Below are 23,125 nucleotides of genomic sequence, written 5' to 3'. Positions count from 1 at the left end.
ACCTTCTCAGATTCCTGCCATCTTTAGTCGGGAATTGTGTCTGGCCCAAACCCCTCGCCCCTGACTAATGTCTTAGTGGGTCTGACTGATTGGGGGACGGGCGTGGGGGAGCACTTTGTCTACACGTTTGTAACTTTGCTCCCAGTACAGTGTCGTTTCTCCTTCAATGTACCACACCCCATATTGTCAGATAAAAGTCAACAGTAAATTATTTCAACAAAAGTCTGAATACCCACCATGTGGAAGACACTGTTTAGTGATGAGTAAAGCAAAGTGGAAATAAATAAGTACCCTAGCAAAAAAGGAAGAACTTTGAATTTGTCCTCTTTAGGAATATAAAAATCTATCAGATAATTTTTAGCATTCATGAATGATCACAAGATTCTAAAGTCTTATATTTTACGTGATATCTGAAGGATAAGTCCGAGTGTCTTTAAAGAAAAAAGTTGAAATCAGTATAACCTATAGCTGCTCTTACAGGTTTTTGATACTGTACCAAGCTCTAGAATTCTAGGTAGTTTGTGACGTTTTCATGAAATAGGTACAGTCTACTTCTTTAATTTCTGAACAAAGTTAAGTTAGGCTGAAAGTTGAATTTCTGACAGTTCCTGGTTTGTACACTTACTGTATACTTTTCCCAAATGTCCTAAGTGAAACTGTTGCATAAAGGTTATTGAAGTTAAGCTTTCTTCCAGCTTCACTCTTGCAAACATTGGCTAGGAGGAAATACAACCATTATGCATATTGTTTTACCTCCTGTCTACAGTCTGAAAGGCTCTGGAGCCAGCTAAGGAGCTGGTGTTGTGCCCCTGGTTAACATTTGCTTTGGAGGTCTGCCCAGCCCGTGGTCTGTTAGCGGCGATGGCCCAAAACGGCCTTCTCCTCTAGGCTGCTTCCATCTGGACCCTTACGGCTTGGGTGCTTGTGGATGTCAACTTCCCTTTGTTTCAATAGGCGCACTGCAGACTTCGGCGTTCCATAATTGTAGCCCTGACATAAACCGTTAACTGCCTTCACCAGTTCAGGGGCAGAGTAATATGGCTCTGTGGTTTTTGGAATTAGACTCTGATTCAACCCTTGGCTTCTAGCATGAATGCAGAGAAAAGGAGTACCATGTTTGGACATGCTTAAATATAAAACCCGAGTTAGAAATTGCAGAATGTTTTCTATTTTCAAAAATGTATGATATTTTTATCTTTCATTTTAGTGAAAGCATATTATGCCGAGTTGTTGGTACTGTCTTCAAAGCACTTTTCATTATGTGACTAAACCCTTTGTTCTCTATTTCTTCTAAATGCCCTGTTTATTTTTCATTATAATTAAATATTTTAAAAGTTCTAACTCTGAATCTGGCAGTTAATAGAAGCCCTGCAGATATCTAGTTTTCTAATGAAATAACTTTTCTTTTTATAGTCTGTTCTTCTGATATGAAATCCATCGAGGGAAGGGAATCTCCCAACCACAGAATCTTTGATGTTTGAAACTTTGTGGCTTAAGATTCTTAAAAGTGATTTTGTTTCTACAAATCTTGCTAGGGTGGCTAATCAACTAATTTATTCAATTAGGATATTAATTTCTATTGCTTTCTTCCTTTCAAATGCTGCCCCTCAGCCCGTCTGGCATGTTTGATTATGACTTTGAGTAAGTTTGATTTGAATTAGTACTTGTGCTGTGTTGTTTAGTGTGTAGAGACAGATATGCCTTTCTGAGACCTTTCTAACCCATAGTTTATCTGTTTAATTGTAGGTATGTATATTAGGTTAGGCTGGGAAGTTTTTTTTAAAAACAGAAAAACGTGATGGAGGTAACATTTTATTTAATAACTTAAGCAAAATTAAGTAAACTTCACTTTTATGCATTTTAATTTCTTTAAAAATAGATAACCTTTACTTTGATTAATATTTAAATTGATATCCTGGCTTTGCTTCATAAGGAGATTGATAGTTTAAGATCTTGATGTTTTGCTCTGGAAAGATTTAAAAATTGAAATTTGTTGAATTTCTTTTGTGTTTCATGTCCAAGGAATACAAACTCCTAGTCTCTTTCCTGTTCTTAATCACTCAGTGTCTCAGTGATTATCAGCAGCATAGTTGCAGAGCTAACACATTAACGTAGAGCATGCCCTCTTAATCCAAGCTCTTTAACGTGTAATTTTGGAATAATTTTTAAAAATTGTACGACTTTTATAACTGCTATAGTGTATTTCTTTTTGAGTCATCTAAGTTTACCTTGTGGCAAGAGTATCTGCTCATGTTTTTAATAAATACTTGCTTAATAATATCTGGGTAAACAACTAAATATGACATAGTCTAATGAAGAATGTGGATTTTACTTAACCAAATAGTCTTTGTTATAGCTTGTGCCCTATGCAGTAGCTGATTCTTGGACCCATTTTCTGTAAATTAAAATGCAAATATCTTTTATCTTTCCTATCACAGGATTGATCTGAAGTTAAACAAAAAACCACGAGCTGTAAGTATCAGCCAGACCATTTCAGAGAGGCTGGTGATTTTTGTAGATGGCTAGAAAAACGTATTTGTCTTCAGAGCTTGAGTGTTCCTAATCTGGGGTCACAGTTCTTGTTTTAAAGTCTGGGGTATCCATCTGGATGCACTTTGACTTTTAGGTTTGTGTACTTTCTTTATATTTTGGAGAGAGAAGGGCTCACACATTTTTTACTGAAGAAAAATTCGCTTTGATTAAATAATGAACTGTTAATACTACCCCTCCTCACCACCCCCATGCCTCTAACTGGTGAGTTCTCAGGTCTAATAAGGCAGAATTGATGTTTCTGTCCCTTTGTGGATTCAGAAGACAAGCCATTTTCGATGTGAAATATTGACTGTCATATTTGAAATAGAATCTTTGGCTACAGAGCAATAGCCTAGCAGGGTTGTTGGTGAGAATTTATCAATGTTCTGCTGAGAATAAGTTGGGACTTTTGTTTTTCTCTCTTCAGGATTATTAGAAGACTCATTAGTGCAGAAGCGTCCAGGCTATAGAGCCCTGCTTCCCTCCTCCGACCTCACAAAGATAAACACCCCTCACCTGGCTGCGTGGCCATCCATCTCTGCTTTCCCAGACCCGGTGCCTGTGACTCTGAGTAGTTTGTTCTGAAATGTGGTGACAAACAAGTCGTTTCTGTAAGACCATATCGGAGCATTTATTTTGTGTCATTTTCAGTAACAATTGCAGGAAGACCCAAGACATTGTTTTAAGCCCAGCAAGTTGCTAACTGTGCATTTCTCACTTCTTGGAACCAATGTCTCTCCCGTCAAACTGGCTGGCACCAGCTTCATCTGTGATGCGCATCGAGAAATGTTCTCTAGGTTTGTTTTATGCTGAACGTAGAACAAGTCACATTTCAGAGGGAGGCTGTAAATATCTGGCGTTTTCTTATTTTGTTTGTGTTTTATCATTTTTCTATGATTGTTTTTACCATCTTATTTTCTTTTGGGACTTTTTGTAATGCCATTGTACAGCTCATACCTTCCTGCTGACATATCTGATAATCTGTTTCGTGCAGTTGCCAATATTCTTAACTGAAAATAATTTGGTTTACCATAAATAAAATGGGGACTTGGCTTTTTTTTTTTTTTTTTTTTTTTGCAGAGGGAAGGTAAAGAGTGTTTATTTAATAATTACTTATCTTAAATCTTTTTGAGTTGGAAGCAGTTTCATGTTCAAGGAACAGGAAAGCTGAAAAACATAAGTTTAAATCAGTCCTTTTAAAATAGGTATTTTTATTCTTTTGTATAAATAAAATTTCACAGGCTTTGACTTCTCATCCTTCACTTTTAAACTTGAGATTGTTTTTTCACTTACTTATTTGTATCATGCCTTACGGAAATTTCTTTTTCCATCTTTTCTCTCTTTGATGGTATTTGCCTGATTAAATATTGCTCTAAAAATCACTAAGGCAAATGGAAAGGCTCTACATTGTACCCAAAGCTGATAACGCCTGGAGTCCTTGAGCAAAGTGAATGACAGGATCACCGAGAGGCCGCGATGCCCAGCAAATGCCCCTTCCTTTCAGGGTGGATGGGCTGAGGAGCCTGTTGATGGGTGTTACCTGCCTCTGGAGCAGCGGTCCACCTTGGCTGCACATTGGAATCACCTGGGATGCTTAAAAAAATACCAGTGCCTGGGTCCCACTCCCCAAGACTCTGACTCGGGTACAGCCTAGTATTGGGGATATTCGTTCGAAGAGTCCCTGGCATTCTGATAAGAAACCAAGTTGAGAACCACTGCATTAGGAGACTGGATTGTTCGATTTAAATCCTGTGTCATGAATCAGTCTAAGGGATAAGCTGTGGGGCCTCACCTTTCCTTTGACTCTATTTAGTCATAGTCCTTTACTTATGTCCATATCTTCATTAGAAAAAATATGTTCCATTTGTGGCAATACTGGTAGATCTGAAATATGGATGGCGTCTATTATCAAAACACGTCTACCTTGTCAGATGTGCAAAAACTTCCTCTTGTTCTCAAATAAACTTTTTTTTTTTTTTTTTGACTCTGTGGCTATTTAGATGTCTTTGCCTATGTCTTTGGTAGCAGAACTTCAGGGATTTTTTAAGGAAGTAGTTTCTTATATAGATTGTTCCTTAAAAACAAAACTAAAGACAATGGAAACCAGAAGCTTTCTGTATCCTTTTTTGTCAGTCTCCTTTCCCCGGAGGGAAGGATGGGATCCCAGTGGTTTCCTTAACTCTGAGGACAGCACACAGCAAACCTGAAGATATTTCTGACTCTCACAGTTTGACTTTTGCTAGAGATAGAGTAGGACTACTCTTAAAAAGATATATTATTAAAAGCATATCTATGTGTATGAATACCTCTACGTATGTGTAATTATGGTTAGAGACATGGCTTGCTTTATACATATTTTCTCTATAAAGTTTAATCATTGATTAGGAGACCTCACAACTTTCCTGTAAGTTGGCCAGACATACTGGAGATACAAGAGTCTTGAGAGATCACTTAGGTTCCCTATGTTGGGCTGGTTTGGGAAAAAATGCCGGGAGATCCCTGCCTACCATACTTGTGATATTTGCAACTTTGGCTATCAGCTAAGCTTAAGTTTGCTTGAGTTTAAAAGAGGATAAGGTTATGACCTTGATCAAGTTCTTGATTAGAGGAACAACCTTCCTAGTGGAGGAACACGTGTATTTAGGTGGCAGTTGCCCTCGCAGTTCCTATCTGTGACACTTGGTGGAGGTGGTCTGCTGGGTGGCCTGTGTCCTCCCATCTTAGCTGCCCCTACCAGTGACCTCTGCCCTGGAATGGCTGCCAGGACCACTGAGAAGGTACTGCCTTCACCAGCTTGGTTGGGTTTGGAATAGTACTTGGCTTCCGGCCTTTAACCTTCTCATCTCTAAGATGGGAATAGGTTGTCCTTTGCTCCTTTTGGTAGTTACAAGATACTAAAAAAAAATCCAGGCACTTTATGTCTTACCCTGGGAGGATGGTGCCTGTATAGAGCTTCCTAGGGAGTCTCAAGTACCCTCTTCCAGGAGATGAGGAAATAGCTCAAAGTGCTCTAAACACCATCAGACCCTAAAAGTTGAACATGGAGAACGGGAACAACCTACAAAGCAGGAGGTGAGAAGCTATTTGGGGCCCAGGGGAGGGACCGAGGGAAGCGTTGTGAATTTGGACAGGGCTAAGTGAGGGTTGAGAGCATGGCCTGTCGAAGCTGTTGTCCCCATCTTGGGGCCCTTTGGAGTGCTGTAGGAAATTGATCCATAATTAGGTTAAACGTTTACCCTATCATGGAGTTTATTCTCTTTGCTTAGAAGAAAATCCCTTGCTGTGAAAGAGGAGGAAGCAGGCATTAGCATTATTTCCGACTCCAAGATTGAGCTTTTGGGTGCTGGGGTAATGTAAGTACCCTGTAAGTATGTATTCTAAAGAGAGTATTCTTGACTTCTTGACCTGTGTGCCAAGTAAGGGAACTGAAACAAGTATTAAATGGCCTAAGCTTGAGAGCAGTAAGTATGCTGTTTTGAAACACTGTGTGACTTAGTTTTTGCTTTTATTCTGACTCCTCTGCCCCTTAGCCTTACTCCAAATTACTGAGGCATCATTACACTTAAAAACTCACATCGGAAGCCTGACTGGGGATGCTGCAGTGGGGGAGCAGGGCTGCGCTCTGCACACATTTACTTCTCCCAGGCTGGGGTCATACTGAGTCCCTGCGAGGGCGATGTGCTTGGGAGGTGCAGAGAGAAGAAGAAGGGGCTGAGGTTCTCATTCCTGTGTTAATCCAAGTTAACATTATCAGGTCTGAATTTTATAAGCGGTAAGCTTCATGATTTGAAACGGTTTTCCTCACTGAGATGGGCTGTGGCGGAGTTGATTCTGATCCCCACTTCAAAGGGTGCTGGTCTCCAAGGGGAGGGGTTGGGGGCTGGGAAGAACACGGCAGGCCTTTGGTTTATATTTACTTTCTGGCTCAGCCTTACTTAGTTCCTCACTTTGTGTTATATAATATGCAGAAATATTCATTCATTAGTACATGTAAGGTAATTTGTAAATAAATATTAGGTTGAACCACAAGCAGTCAACCATTTTGATCTTCCAAAATGGCACTTATCATGGTTTAACAACATACACATGTTGGGGGTAGGTGTGCACCAACTTTTCACCGTTCGTGTACAAGAATAAACATTAGCTGAGAATTCCCTGGTGGTCTCGTGGTTAGGACTCCACGCTTGCACTGCTGTGGGCCAGGGATTGATCCCTGGTTGGGGAACGAAGATGCCATAATCTGCGTGGTGCCAAAAAAAAAAAAAAGAATAAACATTAGAGACCCCTGGCCAATACAGGCCTCCTCAGATCCCCATCCCCACCCCCCATAACTTATTTCTCTACCCAAGGATGCTTTAAAATATCTAATCTGGGGCCTCCTTGGTGGCGCAGTGGTTGAGAGTCTGCCTGCCAATGCAGGGGACGCGGGTTCATGCCCCGGTCCGGGAAGATCCCACATGCCGAGTGGCTGGGCCAGTGAGCCATGGCCGCTGAGCCTGCGTGTCCAGAGCCTGTGCTCCGCAACGGGAGAGGCCACAGCAGTGAGAGGCCCGCGTACCGCAAAAAAAAAAACAACAATCTAATCTGAATAAGTAATACATGCAAGTGGCATATATTCAAGTGGTACTGAAGTGCGGTCAATGAAAAGTCAGTCCACCTGTCCCTCTGCTCCCAGTTGTCCTTCCCGGAGACAGTTTCCTGTGTACCCTTCCAGAAGAACCTTGTACATTCATGAGCAACATGCACACGTATGTGTGACTATTACCGAAAGGGGAGCATACTTTTTTCAGCTAGTAATATAGCTTAGAAAATGTTCTGTAAATGCAGCGGCCTCGTTTCTGTTGGCTACCTAATACTCCATTCCATTTGTTACCAAAATCTATCTAACCCAGTCCTCTACTGATAGTGTTAATGTTATTTCCCATCTTTTGCTGTTTCAGGCAGTGTTGTGGTGCGTTACACACATCATTTTGCAAACACTGTGCTTAGCGGTGGGATGGCTGAGCCAAAGGGTTGAAATACGTGGAACTCACTGTGACTTTATCTTCCATATCACTTTAAAAATAGGAATACAGGGACTTCCCTGGTGGCGCAGTGGTGAAGAATCCGCCTGCCAATGCAGGAGACACAGGTTCATTCCCTGGTCTGGGAAGATCCCACATGCTGCGGAGCCACTCAGCCTCCGAGCCACAACTACTGAAGCCTGTGCGCCCTAGAGCCCGGGCGCCGCAACTACTGAAGCCCGCGTACCTAGAGCCCGTGTTCCACAGCAGGAGAGACCACTGCAGTGAGAAGCTTGTGCACCGCAAAGAAGAGGAGACCCCGCTCGCCGCAACTAGAGAAAGCCCGCGCTCAGCAACGAGGACCCAGTGCAGCCAAAAAAAAAAAAAAAAAAAGGAATACAAGTATTTCTTTCTCCTTTTCCTTTCCTCCCTATTTGTCCAGTTCCTGAGAATTTTTCTTTGATAATTTGTTACCCAGAACAGTTGGAATTTTCTGGAACTCTAAACTTTGTAGGGCAGACTGTGAACTCTGGTGTTGCTTTCCAGGTGGAGCTGCAAAGACCACTGAGAATTCCCTGTTTTTGCCGTAGCACTTACTTTCCATATTTTTCTCTTTAGTTTTGTGTTTTCGGATCCTGCCAAGCATCCCAGTTTCTAGGCCCTGTGCTCAGGCCTGGGCTGGCAGCCCTGTGGGCTAAGCAGGCCCCCTGCTCCCCAGGCAGTCCTTACCAGGAGGTGCCAGCAGGTGGCAGGCAGAGCACCACAGCGCCCACAGTGGCCTTTAGCGAGGCTCTTCTCTGGAGAGCAGCCAGAATCAGAGCCTTTGGACCCTTCCCAGTGACCTGCCTCCTAGCAACCTCCTAACCCTGTGCGGTGGGTGGGTTGCCCAGTCCATTTCTCCCACCTAGTTTTGCAGCCATTTCTTAAATGGGTGTGCAGCTTAAGATCACCCGTAGCGGCCTTGAGTCGGGCTTTGAGGCCACACCCCAGAATGACAGCCTGGGGCCTCCTCCCCGTCCAGGAACTAGCCAGAAGGATTTACATACCATGGCCTGGGAAGGCTTCATTTTCCTTAATTGTAGGGCCCTACTTCCTGTCCCTTTCAGCCAAATCTCCCACACCCTTCCCATGAACTAGGAGGCCCCCAAAACAGGCTCTTACTCACCACCCTCTACCCACCCTGCTATATGGTCTAGGGAAAAAAAATGAGCCAGAGGTTTGAGAATCCCTGGGGCAAAAGTGCTAGGATCCCGGAACTTCCTTCTTTAGCGTCAGGAACCCCTGGAGACCAGCTGGGCCCAGGGCTTGGGCTGATGGCACTACCCCTCCCCCAACTCTAGATTTGTGTCCCCTTGAATCCCAGTCTGTTTGTCACAGAGACCTGCCCAGCGCCTCCTTCAGGGCAGGGGGCTTGCCCTTCTGTGTAGGGGAGACACAGTCTGGCTTTTCCAGGGGACCTGGGGGGAGGAGGGAGGGCACAGAGCGTGGCAGGAAGAGGAAGGAAGTGGCAGCTGGATGGTGACTGGTGGCCTCTCCCAGCCACTCCCCGCTACCACCCTGCAGGAGACCAGTGCTGTTTGGGGTGTTAGCCGCACTGGGGTGGAGGTTGCCCAGGAGCTGCTCTCCTGGAGCCTCAAAGCTCTCCTGCTCCTAGTTTTGGCCCTCAGATCTTTAGGGACTGTAGGGTTTCGTCAGGCTGGCGCGGTGCGATGGGGACAGCGGGGGCAGGGACCTCCAGGCAGGGAATTGCATCCAGTTCTCTGCCAGGGAGGCCAAGGCTTCTGTAGTCATCCTGCGCCCCAGTGTGGTTAACCCGAGTGCAGGACAGAACTTGCAAGAAGACCCAGGGTCAGGCCCCTGCTGGTGAGAGCCCCAGGGTGGGGTGTAGGGGCCTAGGGGGGTTGGGGGAAGGGCTGGCAGGAGGCCATCCTCTGGGAGCGCCCCAGGGTCATTTCCCAATGCAGGGATTTGCATACGCTCCCCCTTGGCTTCTCAGCCCCTGGAACCAGGAAAACAAAAGGAGGAAAGAGCCGGCAGGGCAGTGACTGGAGCTTGATCCCCCCCAGCACCTCAGTGGCTTGAGATCCTGTCTCAGGGTCACGTTCTGGCCCTGCCACTCTCTCCTTCACACTATTTTCTTTTATTATTTAAAAAAATTTTTTTTTTTTTTTGGCGGTATGCGGGCCTCTCACTGCTGTGGCCTCTCCCGTTGTGGAGCACAGGCTACGGACGCACAGGCTCAGCGGCCACGGCTCACAGACCTAGCCGCTCCGCGGCATGTGGGATCTTCCCGGACCCGGGCACGCACACGTGTCCCCTGCATCGGCAAGCGGACTCAACCACTGCGCCACCAGGGAAGCCCTATTTTAAAAAATTTTTATTGGAGTATCGTTGATTTACAATGTTGTGTTAGTTTCAGGTGTACAGCAAAGTGACTCAGTTATACATATACATATATCCGCTCTTTTTTAGATTCTTTTCCCCTATAGGTCATTACAGAGTACTCAGTAGAGTTCCCTGTGCTGTACAGCAGGTTCTTATTTGTTATCTGTTTTATGTACAGTAGCGTGTACATGTCCATCCCAATCTCCCAGTTCATCCCTCCCCAAACACCCCTTCCCCTTGGTAACCATAAGTTTGTTTTCTACAGCTGTGACTATTTTTGTTTTGTAAATAAGTTCATTTGTACCATTTTTTTAGATTCCACAGATAAGCAATATCACGTGGTACTTGTCTTTCTCTCACACTTTACAACCGTGTTGTGAGGTAGGCCAGGAAGCCCAGGCCCCGAGAGGGCCGCCCAGGCCCCAAGAGGCCCCACAGCCAGTGAGGGGGACCCGAACCCAGGGCTGCTCCCTCCTGTGCTGCCACCAGCCACACTGAGGTGTCCTCTTGTCAAATCTAGGGAGAAGCAGGGACCATCATGTCCCTTTCACAGGCGGGGACGCTGAGGCCTCGTGAATAAAGATGCTTCAGCGGGTGGGGCAGGAGGTGGTGAGGAAAACTTCGCAGTTAAAACCCAAGTCCTGGGAAAGAAACATGCTGGGCATTGGGCCTGGCAGCCTCTGAGCAGCTCTGCCCGGAAGCCAGATTGAGAAAGAGGCCTGGAGGGGAAGCTCTGAACCCTGGACGGCCAGCCCAGCCAGGCCGAAGCTGCCGGGAAAGCAAAGACGACAGGGCAGTGAACTGACTCAGTCCTCCACGAGCCCGGCCCCAGCTCGCATCTGCCGTGTGGGCTCTGCTGCCCTTGTCCGTGCCTGCCGGCGAGCCAGCAAGGCCAGGCGGTACCACAGCAAGCCCGGACCTGCTGCCCACTGCCGCCTGTCCACTGCCCACCTGCCTGTGGAATCTGCCTCTTCCTCCCCTCCCCACAAAGCAGAAGCAGTGAATGACCAAGAGTTCAGCTCTGGTCAGGAACCAAGTGTGAGCCTTCACGCTTACGGAGAGCAGGCTGGTGGGATGGGCAGAGGGGGGAAGGCGCCCGACTTCTCCTTCCAGGCCCCCCTTGCAGCCTCACGGCCTTCACGACCCTCCCCGCCCTGTGGTGTGCAGAGAGGGGGCCGCGTGGGTGGGACTGCTGGCGCACCTGCCGTGAGCAGGGCCATGGGGTGGTCAGGCCAGCGCTCCCGCGGGAGGGTCCCCATGCAGACGTAACTCCACATGGCTGTGAGGGGCGGGGCTGAGGGCACCCCCTCCACCTCCATCCCCCTCAGGGGCCCGAGAGTCACTGCGAACCAGTGTCTGGGTCCCTCCCTTCCTCAGGTTTGTGGGGCCAGGGGACCCCAATCAGAGGCCCTGCCTGAGTCCTCCGTGGGACCTCGGGCAAAGTCACTCATTATCAGTCAGCGGCTGATAATGAACTGGACAGTCCGGTATTTTAGCTTCCTGTCTATAAACACAAAGGCCCATAAGTAGCCTTTAATCTGGAATACTGTTCTCGACTGGAAAAACTATTTTATAAACGAGGCAGCGACATTTCCTGGTGCAGGTAAAGCGTCCCAAGGCAGCTGGACGCGACAGGCACAGAGCGCCTGGAAAAGCGCGACATGGGGGCTTGGAAGTAACGTTTGCTGCAGTCACTATCACATCGTGCACGCAGATTCCTGCCTCAAGTGCAGGCTTCTACAGAGCGTTCTGGGCCAAGAGCAACTGGCGGGGCGCGGGGAGTCCCTAATGTGCAGGGAGATCACCGGGGTGGCCTTTCCTACAACATGCTGCACAGCCATTCTATGGGAAAGCAGTTTCTAGAAAAAAAATAGAGACAATAAAAGCTTCACAAATAAAAAGTACAAATTGGGTGAAATGTTCAAAGATGTTAATTCTTTTTTTTTTTTAAAAGGAACTCCTTTATTTATTTATTTATTTTTGGCTGTGTGGGGTCTTCTGTTTCTGTGCGAGGGCTTTCTCTAGTTGCAGAGAGTGGGGGCCACACTCTTCATCGTGGTGCGCCGGCCTCTCACTATCGCGGCCTCTCGGTGCGGAGCACAGGCTCCAGACGCGCAGGCTCAGTAGTTGTGGCTCATGGGCCTAGTTGCTCTGAGGCATGTGGGATCTTCCCAGACCAGGGCTCGAACCCGTGTCCCCTGCATTGGCAGGCAGATTCTCAACCACTGCGCCACCGGGGAAGCCCAAAGATGTAATTCTTAAAACTATTTTTTCCACTGCTGATGGTGTTTGGGGATCATCTGACTGTCCAGCTTTTCACTTAAAATATTTAACATTTATACCTCATTTTTATCTGAAAAAAAAAAATTGTGTAGGACTTCCCTGGTGGTGCAGTGGTTAAGAATCCGCCTGCCAATGCAGGGGACACGGGTTCGAGCCCTGGTCTGGGAAGAATCCCACATGCCACGGAGCAACTAAATCCGTGCGCCACAGCTACTGAGCCTGTGCTCTACAGCCCACGAGCCACAACTACTGAGCCCGGGTGCCTAGAGCCCGTGCTCCGCAACAAGAGAAGCCACTGCAATGAGAAGCCCGCACACCGCAATGAAGAGTAGCCCCCGCTCGCCACAGCTAGAAAAAGCCTGGGCACAGCAACGAAGACCCAACGCAGCCAAAAATAAATAAAATAAATTTATTTTTTTAAAAAATTGTGTATTCCTGCCTGGCCCTTTCCCTTCCAGGGGCAGATGGGAAGGTTGAGATGGTGGGTGGAGGTGAACACAACACGGATGATCTCACATCCTCCCGTAAGGTATAGCCCTGTAAGGTAGGTGCCATCATCATCCCCACTTCATAGATGCGGAAACTGAGACCCAGAGGGGTAGTCACTTGCCCCAGGTAACATTCGTGGTGGCAGAACCTGTTCTTGTGTTTGGGGCCAGGGACCCCTAACCTCCTGCTTGGAGGTTACCCTGGCAGGGCCTCTCCAGGCTGATTCCACCCCAGTGCCCCCTACTCCACTCCGGGCCTGAAGCAGGGCAAGATCTGGGAGGACAGGACAGAGCTGAGCCCTTAGGCCCACTCTACAAGCTGTCCTGGAACGCTCAGGTCTGGTCACGGGGCAGACGGAGGGGCCAGCCTGATCCATCCCCCTACTCACCCGCAACAGCACCCCTTCCCCATGCTGAAGCCTCAGGACTCCAAGCTTCACGCTTCTGCTCCCTGACACTCTGCCCATGTGTCCACAGCCGCCTCCTCTCAAGGCCTGACCCGAGGCCTCAGGAAGGATGCCTCTACCCCAAGGGACAGAGCCCTCTCGGCAGAGCTCAGAAAACCCTCCTTCCAGAGCGGGTCAGGGAGCTGGCGTGGAGGCAGATCCGGGGTGCCCACCTGCTGACCTTCCATCACCCAGGAGCCGGCTCCACCCGGAAGCAGCAAAGACCATCACCTCTTAGAGGGGCTCACATTGTACTTTATTGATGTGTGAAGAGAGGCAAGGGCTTTCCAGTTAAAATATTTAACATTTACAGCTGTACACACACAGACACATGTCCCCCTTGGGGAAGGGCGAGACGGCTCTGAATACAGAGGAAGGGGGGAGAGGGTGGGGCAGAGTGCCCTTGACCCTGCAGGGGCGATGGGATAGGAGCACAGAGTGGGACGGAAGGGGGTTATTAAGAAGCAACTTGCTTACTAACATGAAGCCCCGTGCCCGCTAGAGCACGGACGAGGCCTCATTGGCTTAGAGGAGGGCCCACAGAGGGCAGGCACACGGTGCCCAACGAGCCGGCCAAGGCCGGCATCCCAGGGACGGGGCGGAGGTGGGGGGCCGTGCAGAGGGCCCCCAGCCCAGGCCTCTGCTCCCCGCTGCCTCCCTCCCCGCCCTCTGAGAGAAAGGAGGGTTTGGGCCTCAGCCACAGACTGACAGCCGTTACCGGCAGCGTCTCCTTAAACTACAGATACAATGTGCATCAACAGGGTGATCGCTCCTGACCCCTTGGGCAGACGCCTAGAGGTGCCAGAACCAATCCTACAGTATCTTTGGTTTGTGGGTTCTCTTCCCTACTTGAATCCTCCCTCTGTCCAGCCTCCAGGCTGGGGCCGGGGCTGGGCTGCTTGAAGGCTCAAAGCCCAGCCTGGCAGCCCTCGGAGGCCGGAGGTGCTGCCCGGGCGGCTGGCCGGCTTACTCACTGAGGTGCTGGGACTTGTAGGAGAGGATCTCGGCGGCTAGCTGCTGGGGGTCCAGGAGCTGCGGGAAGCGCCCCATCACGGCCTCCACCAGGTGCGGGGGGAAGACGCCACACAGCTTGGTGTACACGCTGGCTCGCTCCTTGGCTAGGCTGCCTGCCCCGCCCCAGGGGCCCCTGTCAGCCCCTGGGCCCGGCACCCGGGGCTCCTGCAGGACTCGGGTGGGTGGGGGCAGCTGGTATGGCTCAGACCAGTACTCTCGAGGTGGAAAGGCAGCTGGCGGGGGTGCGTAGTCAGCAGGGACGCTGAAGTGGCCAGCACCCATGGCCCGGCCAAAGGCAGAGAAGGCCGGAGTGGCGGGGAGCTCGGCCCCATAGGGGCGGTAGCCGGCATAAGGGCCCCGAGGTGGGCCCGGCTCAGCAGGGCCGCCTCCTCGGATCCCCCAGAGTTCTGACATCTGGCTCTCCAGGGAGCCAATGCCTGAGTCCAGGCAATCCTGGGAGTTATATGGGAGAGAGTCCAGGGTCTGCGGGAACCAGTCGGAGGGCCCAAAGCTGCTGCCACTGCCCCCACTAGGTGGGAGGCTCCTGCCTGCCGGGGTGAAGGTCTGTGTCAGGCCTTCCCGGTGGGTTCCCGGGGATGTCTGGGCCCCCAGCTTCTTCCCATCCGGGCTGCACTGCTCACGCTCTGTTGGCAGAGAGCCGGGCTGAGAGGAAGGTGAAGGCCGCCGGCCACTTTTCTCCTTGCTCGGCGGCCTGGGGGGCGAGAGGAGGGCGTTGGCACGGAGCTCGTCAGCCACGGAGCGCTGGGGCCGGCTTGGCCGCTCGGGGTGGAAGAATCGGCACTTGATCCCATAGGTGCATTTCCTCCCTGAGAGAGAATTAAGGAGGTCTCTCAGCCAGGGGAGCTCTAGAACCAGGGGGTGGGAGACGGAAGGGGGTAGCACAGGAAACATAGGGTTGGGGGTCCTCGAGAGAAAGAACGTGGGGCGGGGCGCAGGCCGACTCAGGCAAGAGAGGAAGGGGATGGTGTGAGGAGGGCCCTGGAGGGTGGGGCTGGGGCTCTTACCATAGGGACACGGCTGCTTCCTCTGCTCAGCCATGAGTGGCTTCTTACGCAGGAAGTTGTCCAGGCTCGGCCCGTGACGGCCCAAGGGGTCATCAGGGGGCATGAACCTGCGGAGGCGCGAGACATGAAGGGGGACTTCCCAGTGCTGACGAGGGGGCAGGACAGGAAGCCTCGCTAGCACGGAGAGGAGGGCAGCTCCTAAAACTGCTGTCTGCCCGGCAGGACATCCCTGGGCTCTAGGGGGTACTGTCCCAAGGGAGTGGAGGTCCCAGGCCAGAAGGCCGCAGCCATGGGCACCTTTAGGGCGACTCTCCTGCTGGGAGCTCACTGAGGCCAAACATCTGAATCGAAGGCTGCATCCACCGGCCTCTGGTCAGAGCTTCGGCGCTGGCGAGTGCAGATGCCCTCTTGGAAGCACCGACCACATCCTGTGCCACATGCTCCTTCTCCATTCCCCAGATCAGACAGCCCCAGTCTGGTCCCAGCCTGACCCTTCCTATGTGGGGCCCGCTGCCTGGGCCCGAGGCCACGGCCCCGCAGCAGAGCTGCCCCAGCTGCACCCCTCCCCCAGGCACCTCCCGGCGCTGGCGGGAACATACTTGTCGTTGACGAAGGAGTACATGAGCAGCCGCTCCTCGATGAAGCGCTTCCACTCCTGCCGCTCACCCTGGAGGTCCCGGTAAGTGTCATTAGAGACCACGATGCCATCGGACTCGAAGGCCAGCTTCACGATGAAGCGGTCGTCATAGCAGACCACGCGCTTGCCGCCCACGCGCCTCGACGGCGTGAACACCAGGATCTTCTTCTTCTCCAGGTCCCGCAGGATGTGCTGGTCTGGGAGGCAGCAGGGGCGCAGGTCAGGGCCCAGCCTGGACCCAGAACCAGCTCGCAGGGCTCCCCGAACCCCCGGTTGCCGGACACAGGGCTCTCAACTCCAGGGTCGCAGGAACAGGAAGAGGCTCTGCAGAGGCCGCTGCTGAGGCCCAGCCCCTTGCTGGGCCTGGCGCCTAGTTTGCTGCCCAAAGACCAAGGACCCTGGAGAACAGCCTGGCAGGTCCTGCTCAGGGAAGGCTCCTCAGTAGAGCTGGGCTGCCTCCTTCCCCCTCCTGGACACCAGGCCTGGTCGCGCCCAGCCTGTTCTCGAGGGATCTAGGAATGAGCCACGGCTTGAGCTGGGGTCAGAGGAGTGTCTCAACCAGAACAGAAGGACCCACCCAGAAGGGGCTGCTTTTCTTGGAGCGGGCAGCCCCAGCCAGCCTGCCCCCAGATCTCAAGACTTCCAGGGAAATAAATTCAGGTTCTCCTCCCCAAGGTGGGGGGCTCATGTAAGAGCAATGGTAGCAGCTGGCACTTGCTGTGTATGTGCCAGGCGCTCTTCTGAGCACTTACGTGTATTAACCCGTGTGATCCTCACGACCAACCCTGCGAGTTTATCAAATCCTCACCCCATCCCGCGTCTCAGATGAGGGGCAAGTGGCTCAGAGCCAGAAGGGACTGAGCCAGGATTCTAGAGCCCAGGGGCTCAGCCGCCACACCATGCTGCCCCTGTGCTGTTGGGGACATGGCAAGGGCACGCCACCATCAGGCGAGGGAGGTGCCCAGGACCCGGAGGCAGAGGTTGCCCAAGGTGATCTCCAAGGACTGCTGTTCAGAGCAGGGATGCTGAGGACAGCAAAAGCCAGGAAAAGAATGCTGGTCCCTGCTTGGGGCCTAGAAGCTGTTGCTCACACCCAAAGGGTCTCTACTGAGGAGAATGGGGGCTCCTGGGGCAGGGAGACCAGGCCCCTTCAGAGGTGCCACTCACCTGTGATGGGCACATCGGGCCGAGGCTGCTCCTTCCTCCAAGATGGTACAAACACTGTGATGTCTGTGTGGCCCCGCTCCAGAAACCAGTTCACTGCCAGGAGGATACCCCGGCATGAGAAGACCTCCTTGTTCCCGTGGCTGGGGAGGAGAGGAGGACGGGGTCGGCCCGCTGCTCCCAGGCCCGCACAAGAGGGAGGTGGGTTGCACTCCAGCCCCTGCCCTGGCCGGTGGAGCCGCTGGGCTCAGCGCCCTGCCTTCTGGCCAGGGGCCCAGGGCCTGTATTCCCTGCTGGTTCCCACACCGCCCGGGATGGCCAGACCCGGGGCTTTCCCTGAGGTTCCGTCTCCTGACAGTGAGGAAACGCCCAGGAATCTGGCAGCACCCGCTCCCCACATGGGGAAGGGTCAGGCTGCTTACAACACACCTGGGGGTGGGGGAAAGGCACGGGGACCATGGGGACACAGATATACACAGGCTGACTGAGTCACCACCCCTCCCTCGCTGGCTCGGCAGGGCTGAGGGTGGGTGCTGGGAAGGAGAAACCAGATTGCTCCGGATTAGAGTTGGATTACAGTTCAGTCCTGCTCAAACCGCAGGGGCTGGGACTGAGGAGGGCGAGGGACACAGGGCAGGAGGCAGCTGTGAGGCCTTTCGTTCTGAAAGTGAAAGGAACCGCTTTTCCTCTGACTGCCAATTCCCCAGAACGCCTGGACTCCCTGTTCTCTTCTTGCCCTTTTGGAGAAGGCATGACCCGAGGCAAAAAGATGGTGTGGAAGACTCTGGGGACTCTGCCAGCAGGAGAGCTGGGAAATGGGATATCCCAGGGCCGTGGACCAGACCTCACCCCATCCAAATGTGGCTGGGTCCAGAAGCAAGCCCTGAGCTTGCTCTGGCTCAGCTTCTCTGTCTGAAAAATGGGCCGGGTGGTCTGCAGCCTCCTTAAGAAGGGCCCATGTCAGTGGGACAACGTTCCTGTTTTCTTGAGGCCAAAGACAGTCCAACAAAGTGGAGGTTCCAGCTGGCTTCCTGGGAATGGAAGGGGGCTCCCAGGTAATACTGGGTGTCATGGCAGGGCTCCAGGACCAGGCTAGGGGGCTGGAAGGGGTCAGCTGGGGCTCTCACCCCGACAACCCCTGCCCCTTAGCGAACAACTCAGACTCTCATATTTGGCACATAAAACAGAATAAGCGTTATGCAAAAGAGGCAACTCCATGGCCAACCACATCCTGTGGCTGGCTTGGGGGCGGTAATAGCTGGAGCCCCGAGAGAAGTAGAAAGGGAGGTAGGGTAGCTGGCGGGCACGGAGGCTGTCTGGGAGTGAGGTGGGGGGCTCCCAGGGCTGAAGGTCTCCGTAAACTGTAGGTGAGGCAAAGTCCAGCCCGAAGGCAGGGCTCACCCCCACCAGGTGGGGCCTCCCTGCCATCCGCCGGCCTGCTTACAATAAAAGTTAACATTTACTGAGAGATGTAAGGCAGGTCCTGATCTCCACGCTCAATACTGAATCACCAGCAAGTCTCTGAGGAGGGTACTATCAATAAAGGGCCCCGGCCCACCCCACTTTTTTTTTTTTTTTTGCTGTGCTGCGTGTCACGTGGGATCTTAGCTGACCGACCAGGGATTGAACCCGAGCCCCCTGCATTGGCAGTGCGCAGTCTTAACCACTGGACCACCAGGGAAGTCCCACTTGCCCTTTTATTCAGGTGTGGAAACTGGTCCACAGAGGGCAACCAGTTGCTGGCATCACACAGTAGCAGTGGTCCGACCGAAATGCAGACCCAGAGGCTGTGCTCATAGCCACCACGGGTGCTGATGCTAAGACAGTACAAAGACAAGTGCCAACCCTGACAGCAGGCCCGGAGCGGGGATGGGTGGGTACCAAGCACCTGCTAGAGGCCAGGTACATCGTACACCTCTTTGCTTCATCCTTACAAGGCTCTGAGACTCATTGATGGTTCCCTGGCTACTGGTAAGAGGCAGAACTTGAACCCCACATCTGGGGGGTACTGGATTGCCTGCCTTCCTGCCCCTAACAGAAGAGCTGAGGTTTATTTAGGAAAGAAAAAAAAGCTCCCAAACTTGAGTTTGAACAAACTGTTCAGAGGGTGGGGCAGGCTGGGAACAGGGAAAACCATGCATCTGGCAAACTCCTCTCCTCTGTCAGGACCCAGGTGAGGTGTCACTGCCTCTGAGAAGCCTTCCCTGACCTGGCGGGATGGGTCAGGGCCCACGTCTTGTCTCCGCAACGCCCGGTGCTTCCCCCTGCCCTAGGCCTTCTGTCTCCCCAGAAATGTGGGGATGGGATCATCTCTGCCTCTGATCCCTGCCTCAGGTACGCAGTCTGCACATGCATTTACCTGCCTCCTTCTATACACACACATGTGTGTACCTGCATATGCCCCATCCCAGGCCAGCACCTGCAAGCCCTGGGACTTCAAGGGACACCGGGGCTTCCAGGACAGTGTACTGCTTCTGGGCATCAGAAACCCCGGCTGGGGACAAGTCTGCTCTCAGCCGCCCTAGCCCCCAGAATATCCCTTAAGCAGGTAGTCAGAACCTTAGTCTTGGGAGAAGTAGAACACATGTTCCAGTCCCTCGAGTCAAGCCCAGATCCTGCCCTCCCAAGCCAGGAGTGCCTCTCTACAGCTAACTTTAGTCCCCCCTTCGCTGCTGTGGAGGAAGCTGTGCTGGCACAGGAAAACCAGACATCCTCCCATCCCACACCACAGTCCTGTCCGCCCAGAAGGTCAGGGCCCCTCAGCCTGTCTGACGAGACACTGGTAAGATGTGCGATTCTGTAGGAGACTCCAGCTCAGCGGCTCCCGCCCTAGGGCAGAGGGCAGGGCCAAAAGGCAGGCTACCCAGGTGAAAAGATCTGCCTGGGCTGGGCCCAGCTAGTGGAGAAAAATTCCCTTAGAAGGAAACAGAGGTGAATTTCCCCACGATTTGCATATGGCAGGGGCTGGCCCGCCAGCCCTGGGCGGGAGGGGGCAGGAGGGCAGGAACCCTGCAGCGGCTGAGACAGGAAGTTTGAGGCTGGAATTCCCCTCCTGCTACTGCCCCAGCTCAGAAAGCCCCTGCGGCTCAGCCTCTGGCCACCCACTACACCACCTGCCCCTCCTCCCGCCCAGGCCCCTCCTCCTTCTGCTGGGACACAAACACACACAGCACATGGCTGCCCCTGGGGCTCAGCGCTCTGGCCCACGCCCCTAGAGGAGGGAGTCACTGGCTGATCCCAGCCAAACACTGCTGGAGCCTGAGAGGGATCCCCTAACTCTCGAAGCACATATTGGGACCAGCGGCCGCTGGCCTGTGGATGCCAGCTTTCCTCAATTTCCACCTAGGCTCAGTCCATTTCAGAGATGGGAAGACTGACTGACCCAAAAGTTGGCTGGAAGAGGGCCACCTGCACACCTGCTGAGCTGGGCCAGGACCAGCCAGACAGCTGAGCTGGGCCAGGTGGGCCAGGTGTGGGAGGGGCCGAGGGGGCAAAGGCATAGAGGCCTTAGGCAGCCCACCTGAGAGACCTCAGGGAAGCCAGGGAAGGAGCCCTTCCCACTTCACACCTGTGTCTGGGATCTCCCCATCCACACCCATAGGAACCTTTCCTTGTGAACCATCCACCCAACCCTGACTCACCAGCCTGCCTTGAAAGGACTGGGAGAAAGCAGGGCCAGAGGGCAGGGCCTGGATGGAAGGGAAGTCTGGGCTCCCTGCGGTCCGCGGCAGCCCTCCCGCCGCCCCTCCCCTCCCCTCCCCGCCCCCGCCCCCACCCCGAGCCTGCGTAGGGGAGAGGTGGGATGGTTACGGGGCTGAGTCCTGGCTCTGCCCCCTGGGGAGCCCTCAGAGCTCAGTCCAGCACAGGTGGCTCCAGCAGAAGTGACCCAAGTCACTGCTCCCCTGGAGCCAAAGCATCAAGCTACCCACCCACACCCCTGATGTAGAGCCAGATCCTCAAGGTTACTCTTGGTCACAGCTACAAAGGCCTCAGTAGCTGGGCCCGCTTCCATGGGAGTCCAGGTCTGGGACAAGGCCTCAGCAGGGCCAGACTCTGAATAATAGTAACAATAACAACTACTACTGATTAATGAGCCCTTACTTCTCTCCAGCTTCTGTGCATTCACTCCTCACAACCACCACCTGAGGGGTGGGTTATCCCCATCTCATGGAGGAGGAAAGAAAGCTCCTATGTAGTAAGCTGGAGCCCACAGTCTGATCCCTCTTGAAGAGCATAAGTAGCTCTGGAGACAGAAGGACCTGAGTTCGAATCTTTGCTCTGGCACTTACCAGTCGTGTGACCCTGAGCAACACTTTGAGCTCCCTCAAACATCCCTAAAACCCACTTCCAAGAAGCCAAGAGGATTAAGGGAGCCTCCTGGCACACAGTAGGGCCTCCATAAAGGGCTTTTCCTTCCTCTAGACCAGTCTGAAGAAGAGGTCAAACTCCTTTCTGAAATCCTCTCTACCAGAGGTGCAGAGACACACGGCCACCATTCCCGGACACACTCTTGGAATGCCACAGAAGTGACATGTACCTCATGGCCACGTTGCTCCCATCGATGACCACGGGCCTCAGGTCACTGCCCTCCTTGTCCTCCTCGGGGGGAGAGGGCTCCAGGATGGGGGCCTTGGGGTTGCCCCCACCTCGGGGGACCAGAGGCAGCTGAGGGCAGGGGTCCGGCGATGCCTGGCGCTCCCGCTCGGCCGCTGACCCATGTTTCACCAGCTCGCCCAGCACAGTGTTGGTGTCTGCCTGGACCCCCAGCTTCTGCAGGACACTGTGGATCTCAGCAGATGAGTAGCCCAGCTTCCGGAAGAAGTCAACCTTCATCTGCAGCTCTGCAGTCCTTGCCTCCTCAGCCGTGGACTCCTGGGCTGGCCTGGGGGTCCCTCGGCAGCTGTGGCCGTCTTCAAGCTCCCACAGACTCATGGTGGGGTGGCTTCCTGGGTGGGCCTCTCTCTCCACCGGCCACTCACAGCTCCGACTGGTGGAAGGCACTTGTCACAGCTCCTGTATGACAACCATGAGGGTTAGGGATGGGGAATGGCTCTCTCTCTCTCACCCCTCTCCTGACCCCGCCCCATCCAACAGGATGAGACCACACGGACTGATGGCAGTATGCAAAATGCAAAGCCATCTTCCGTGTTACCTCTGTTATCCTCTCCAAAGCCCTCCCAGCTGGGGAGCATCATTCCCATAATACAAAGGAGGAAACTGAGCCACAGACGTTACGAACTTGCTCTAGGTCATCCAGCTGTTAGCTGATGGCGCAAGGATTTGAACTTAGGCAGTCTGACCCCTCCTCCCACCCCAACCCCAGCCCCCCGCCAACCCAGGGGACCCAGAAGTCTTGGGAGGCCTCCGAGGACCTCGCCGCGTCCCGACAGCTGCGGGGCGGGGCTCTCAGATGGAAACCCACTGGGTTGGAACTGCGTTGGGGGGCGGGGCGGGGGGGCTTCCCCCTTGAAGCCATCGCCTCCTCCCGCCCGCCTGCCCAGTGCTCGGAGCCCAGGCCAGGAGGCGCGGGGCCCGTGGCCGGACTCCCGGACCGGGGGAGGGGAAGTTTCCGGGGCGACCCACCAGAGGGAAAAGTTGCTGGGAAACTCTGGTTGGCCTCCGGGCTCGGTGACGCTGAGGGTGTCCCGGCCCAGCGCCTCGCGAGCGCTCTATTCCCCCTCCGGACCTCGGTCTCCCTACCCCCAGGATCCTCCGACTTGGACTAAGTTGGGAGGATCCTGGGCGTAGGGGAGGCCGGAGCCGACCGGCCCCACGTCCCTCCCGCTCAGGTCAGTCCCAGCCAAAGCCCTTCCCATCCGCTCCTCCAACCGCCCCTTAAGCCCGCACCCGCACCCGCGCCCCCTCCTCGTCGCGCGCGCCTCACCCTGCCGTGCGGCAGCCGCGACCGGCGGCATCTCCATGGGTCCGAGTCCCCGGGGCCAGGCCGGCGGCGCTTTTATACGGGGCGGGTGGGCGGGGAGGTGGCGCTCGGGACCATGACGCGGAAGCCGGGCGCGGGGGGGCGAGAGCCGGCCCTGGCGGCAGGGGGCGGAGCGGCCATCGCCCCTTCCTGCTCCGCCCCCGCCCCGCCCCATCCCCGCCCCATCCCTCCCCACTCCGCCCTGGCCTCAGGACCCGCCCCCGCAGC

At 53.4% G+C, this 23,125-nt stretch overlaps 2 protein-coding genes across 7 annotated transcripts in view; one reads left to right on the top strand and one right to left on the bottom strand.

Annotated features, from left to right (window-relative positions):
• The window catches only part of MEAF6 (MYST/Esa1 associated factor 6), a 29,798-nt gene extending 21,851 nt beyond the window's left edge, over positions 1 to 7,947 (top strand). The window contains exons 6-8 of one of the 6 annotated variants that reach the window (XR_014293397.1): positions 1,747 to 1,804; positions 2,439 to 2,472; positions 2,960 to 3,086. Coding sequence is in view for 5 of the 6 variants with exons in the window: in XM_082613953.1 (XP_082470079.1) it covers positions 7,600 to 7,748 (149 nt within the window). In the remaining variant the exon portion in view is untranslated. The other 5 variants (XM_082613950.1, XM_082613953.1, XM_082613952.1 and 2 more) reach the window with 5 other exon arrangements.
• Positions 7,948 to 13,125: 5,178 nt separating this feature from the next.
• ZC3H12A (zinc finger CCCH-type containing 12A) lies at positions 13,126 to 22,903 on the bottom strand. The gene is made up of 6 exons (XM_082613945.1): positions 22,862 to 22,903; positions 21,515 to 21,990; positions 16,981 to 17,120; positions 15,776 to 16,010; positions 15,177 to 15,283; positions 13,126 to 14,978 (listed from the first exon to the last, which is right to left on the bottom strand). Exons 2-6 carry the CDS (start codon positions 21,907 to 21,909, stop codon positions 14,104 to 14,106), a joined length of 1,752 nt encoding a protein of 583 aa, XP_082470071.1. The 5' UTR covers positions 21,910 to 21,990; positions 22,862 to 22,903; the 3' UTR covers positions 13,126 to 14,103.
• Between the last annotated feature and the right edge of the window lie 222 nt (positions 22,904 to 23,125).

This window comes from Mesoplodon mirus, assembly GCF_964341445.2.
Source record: "Mesoplodon mirus genome assembly, chromosome: 3".
NCBI classification, from domain to species: Eukaryota; Metazoa; Chordata; class Mammalia; order Artiodactyla; family Ziphiidae; genus Mesoplodon; species Mesoplodon mirus.
This window is presented reverse-complemented; position numbering and strand designations above follow the sequence as displayed.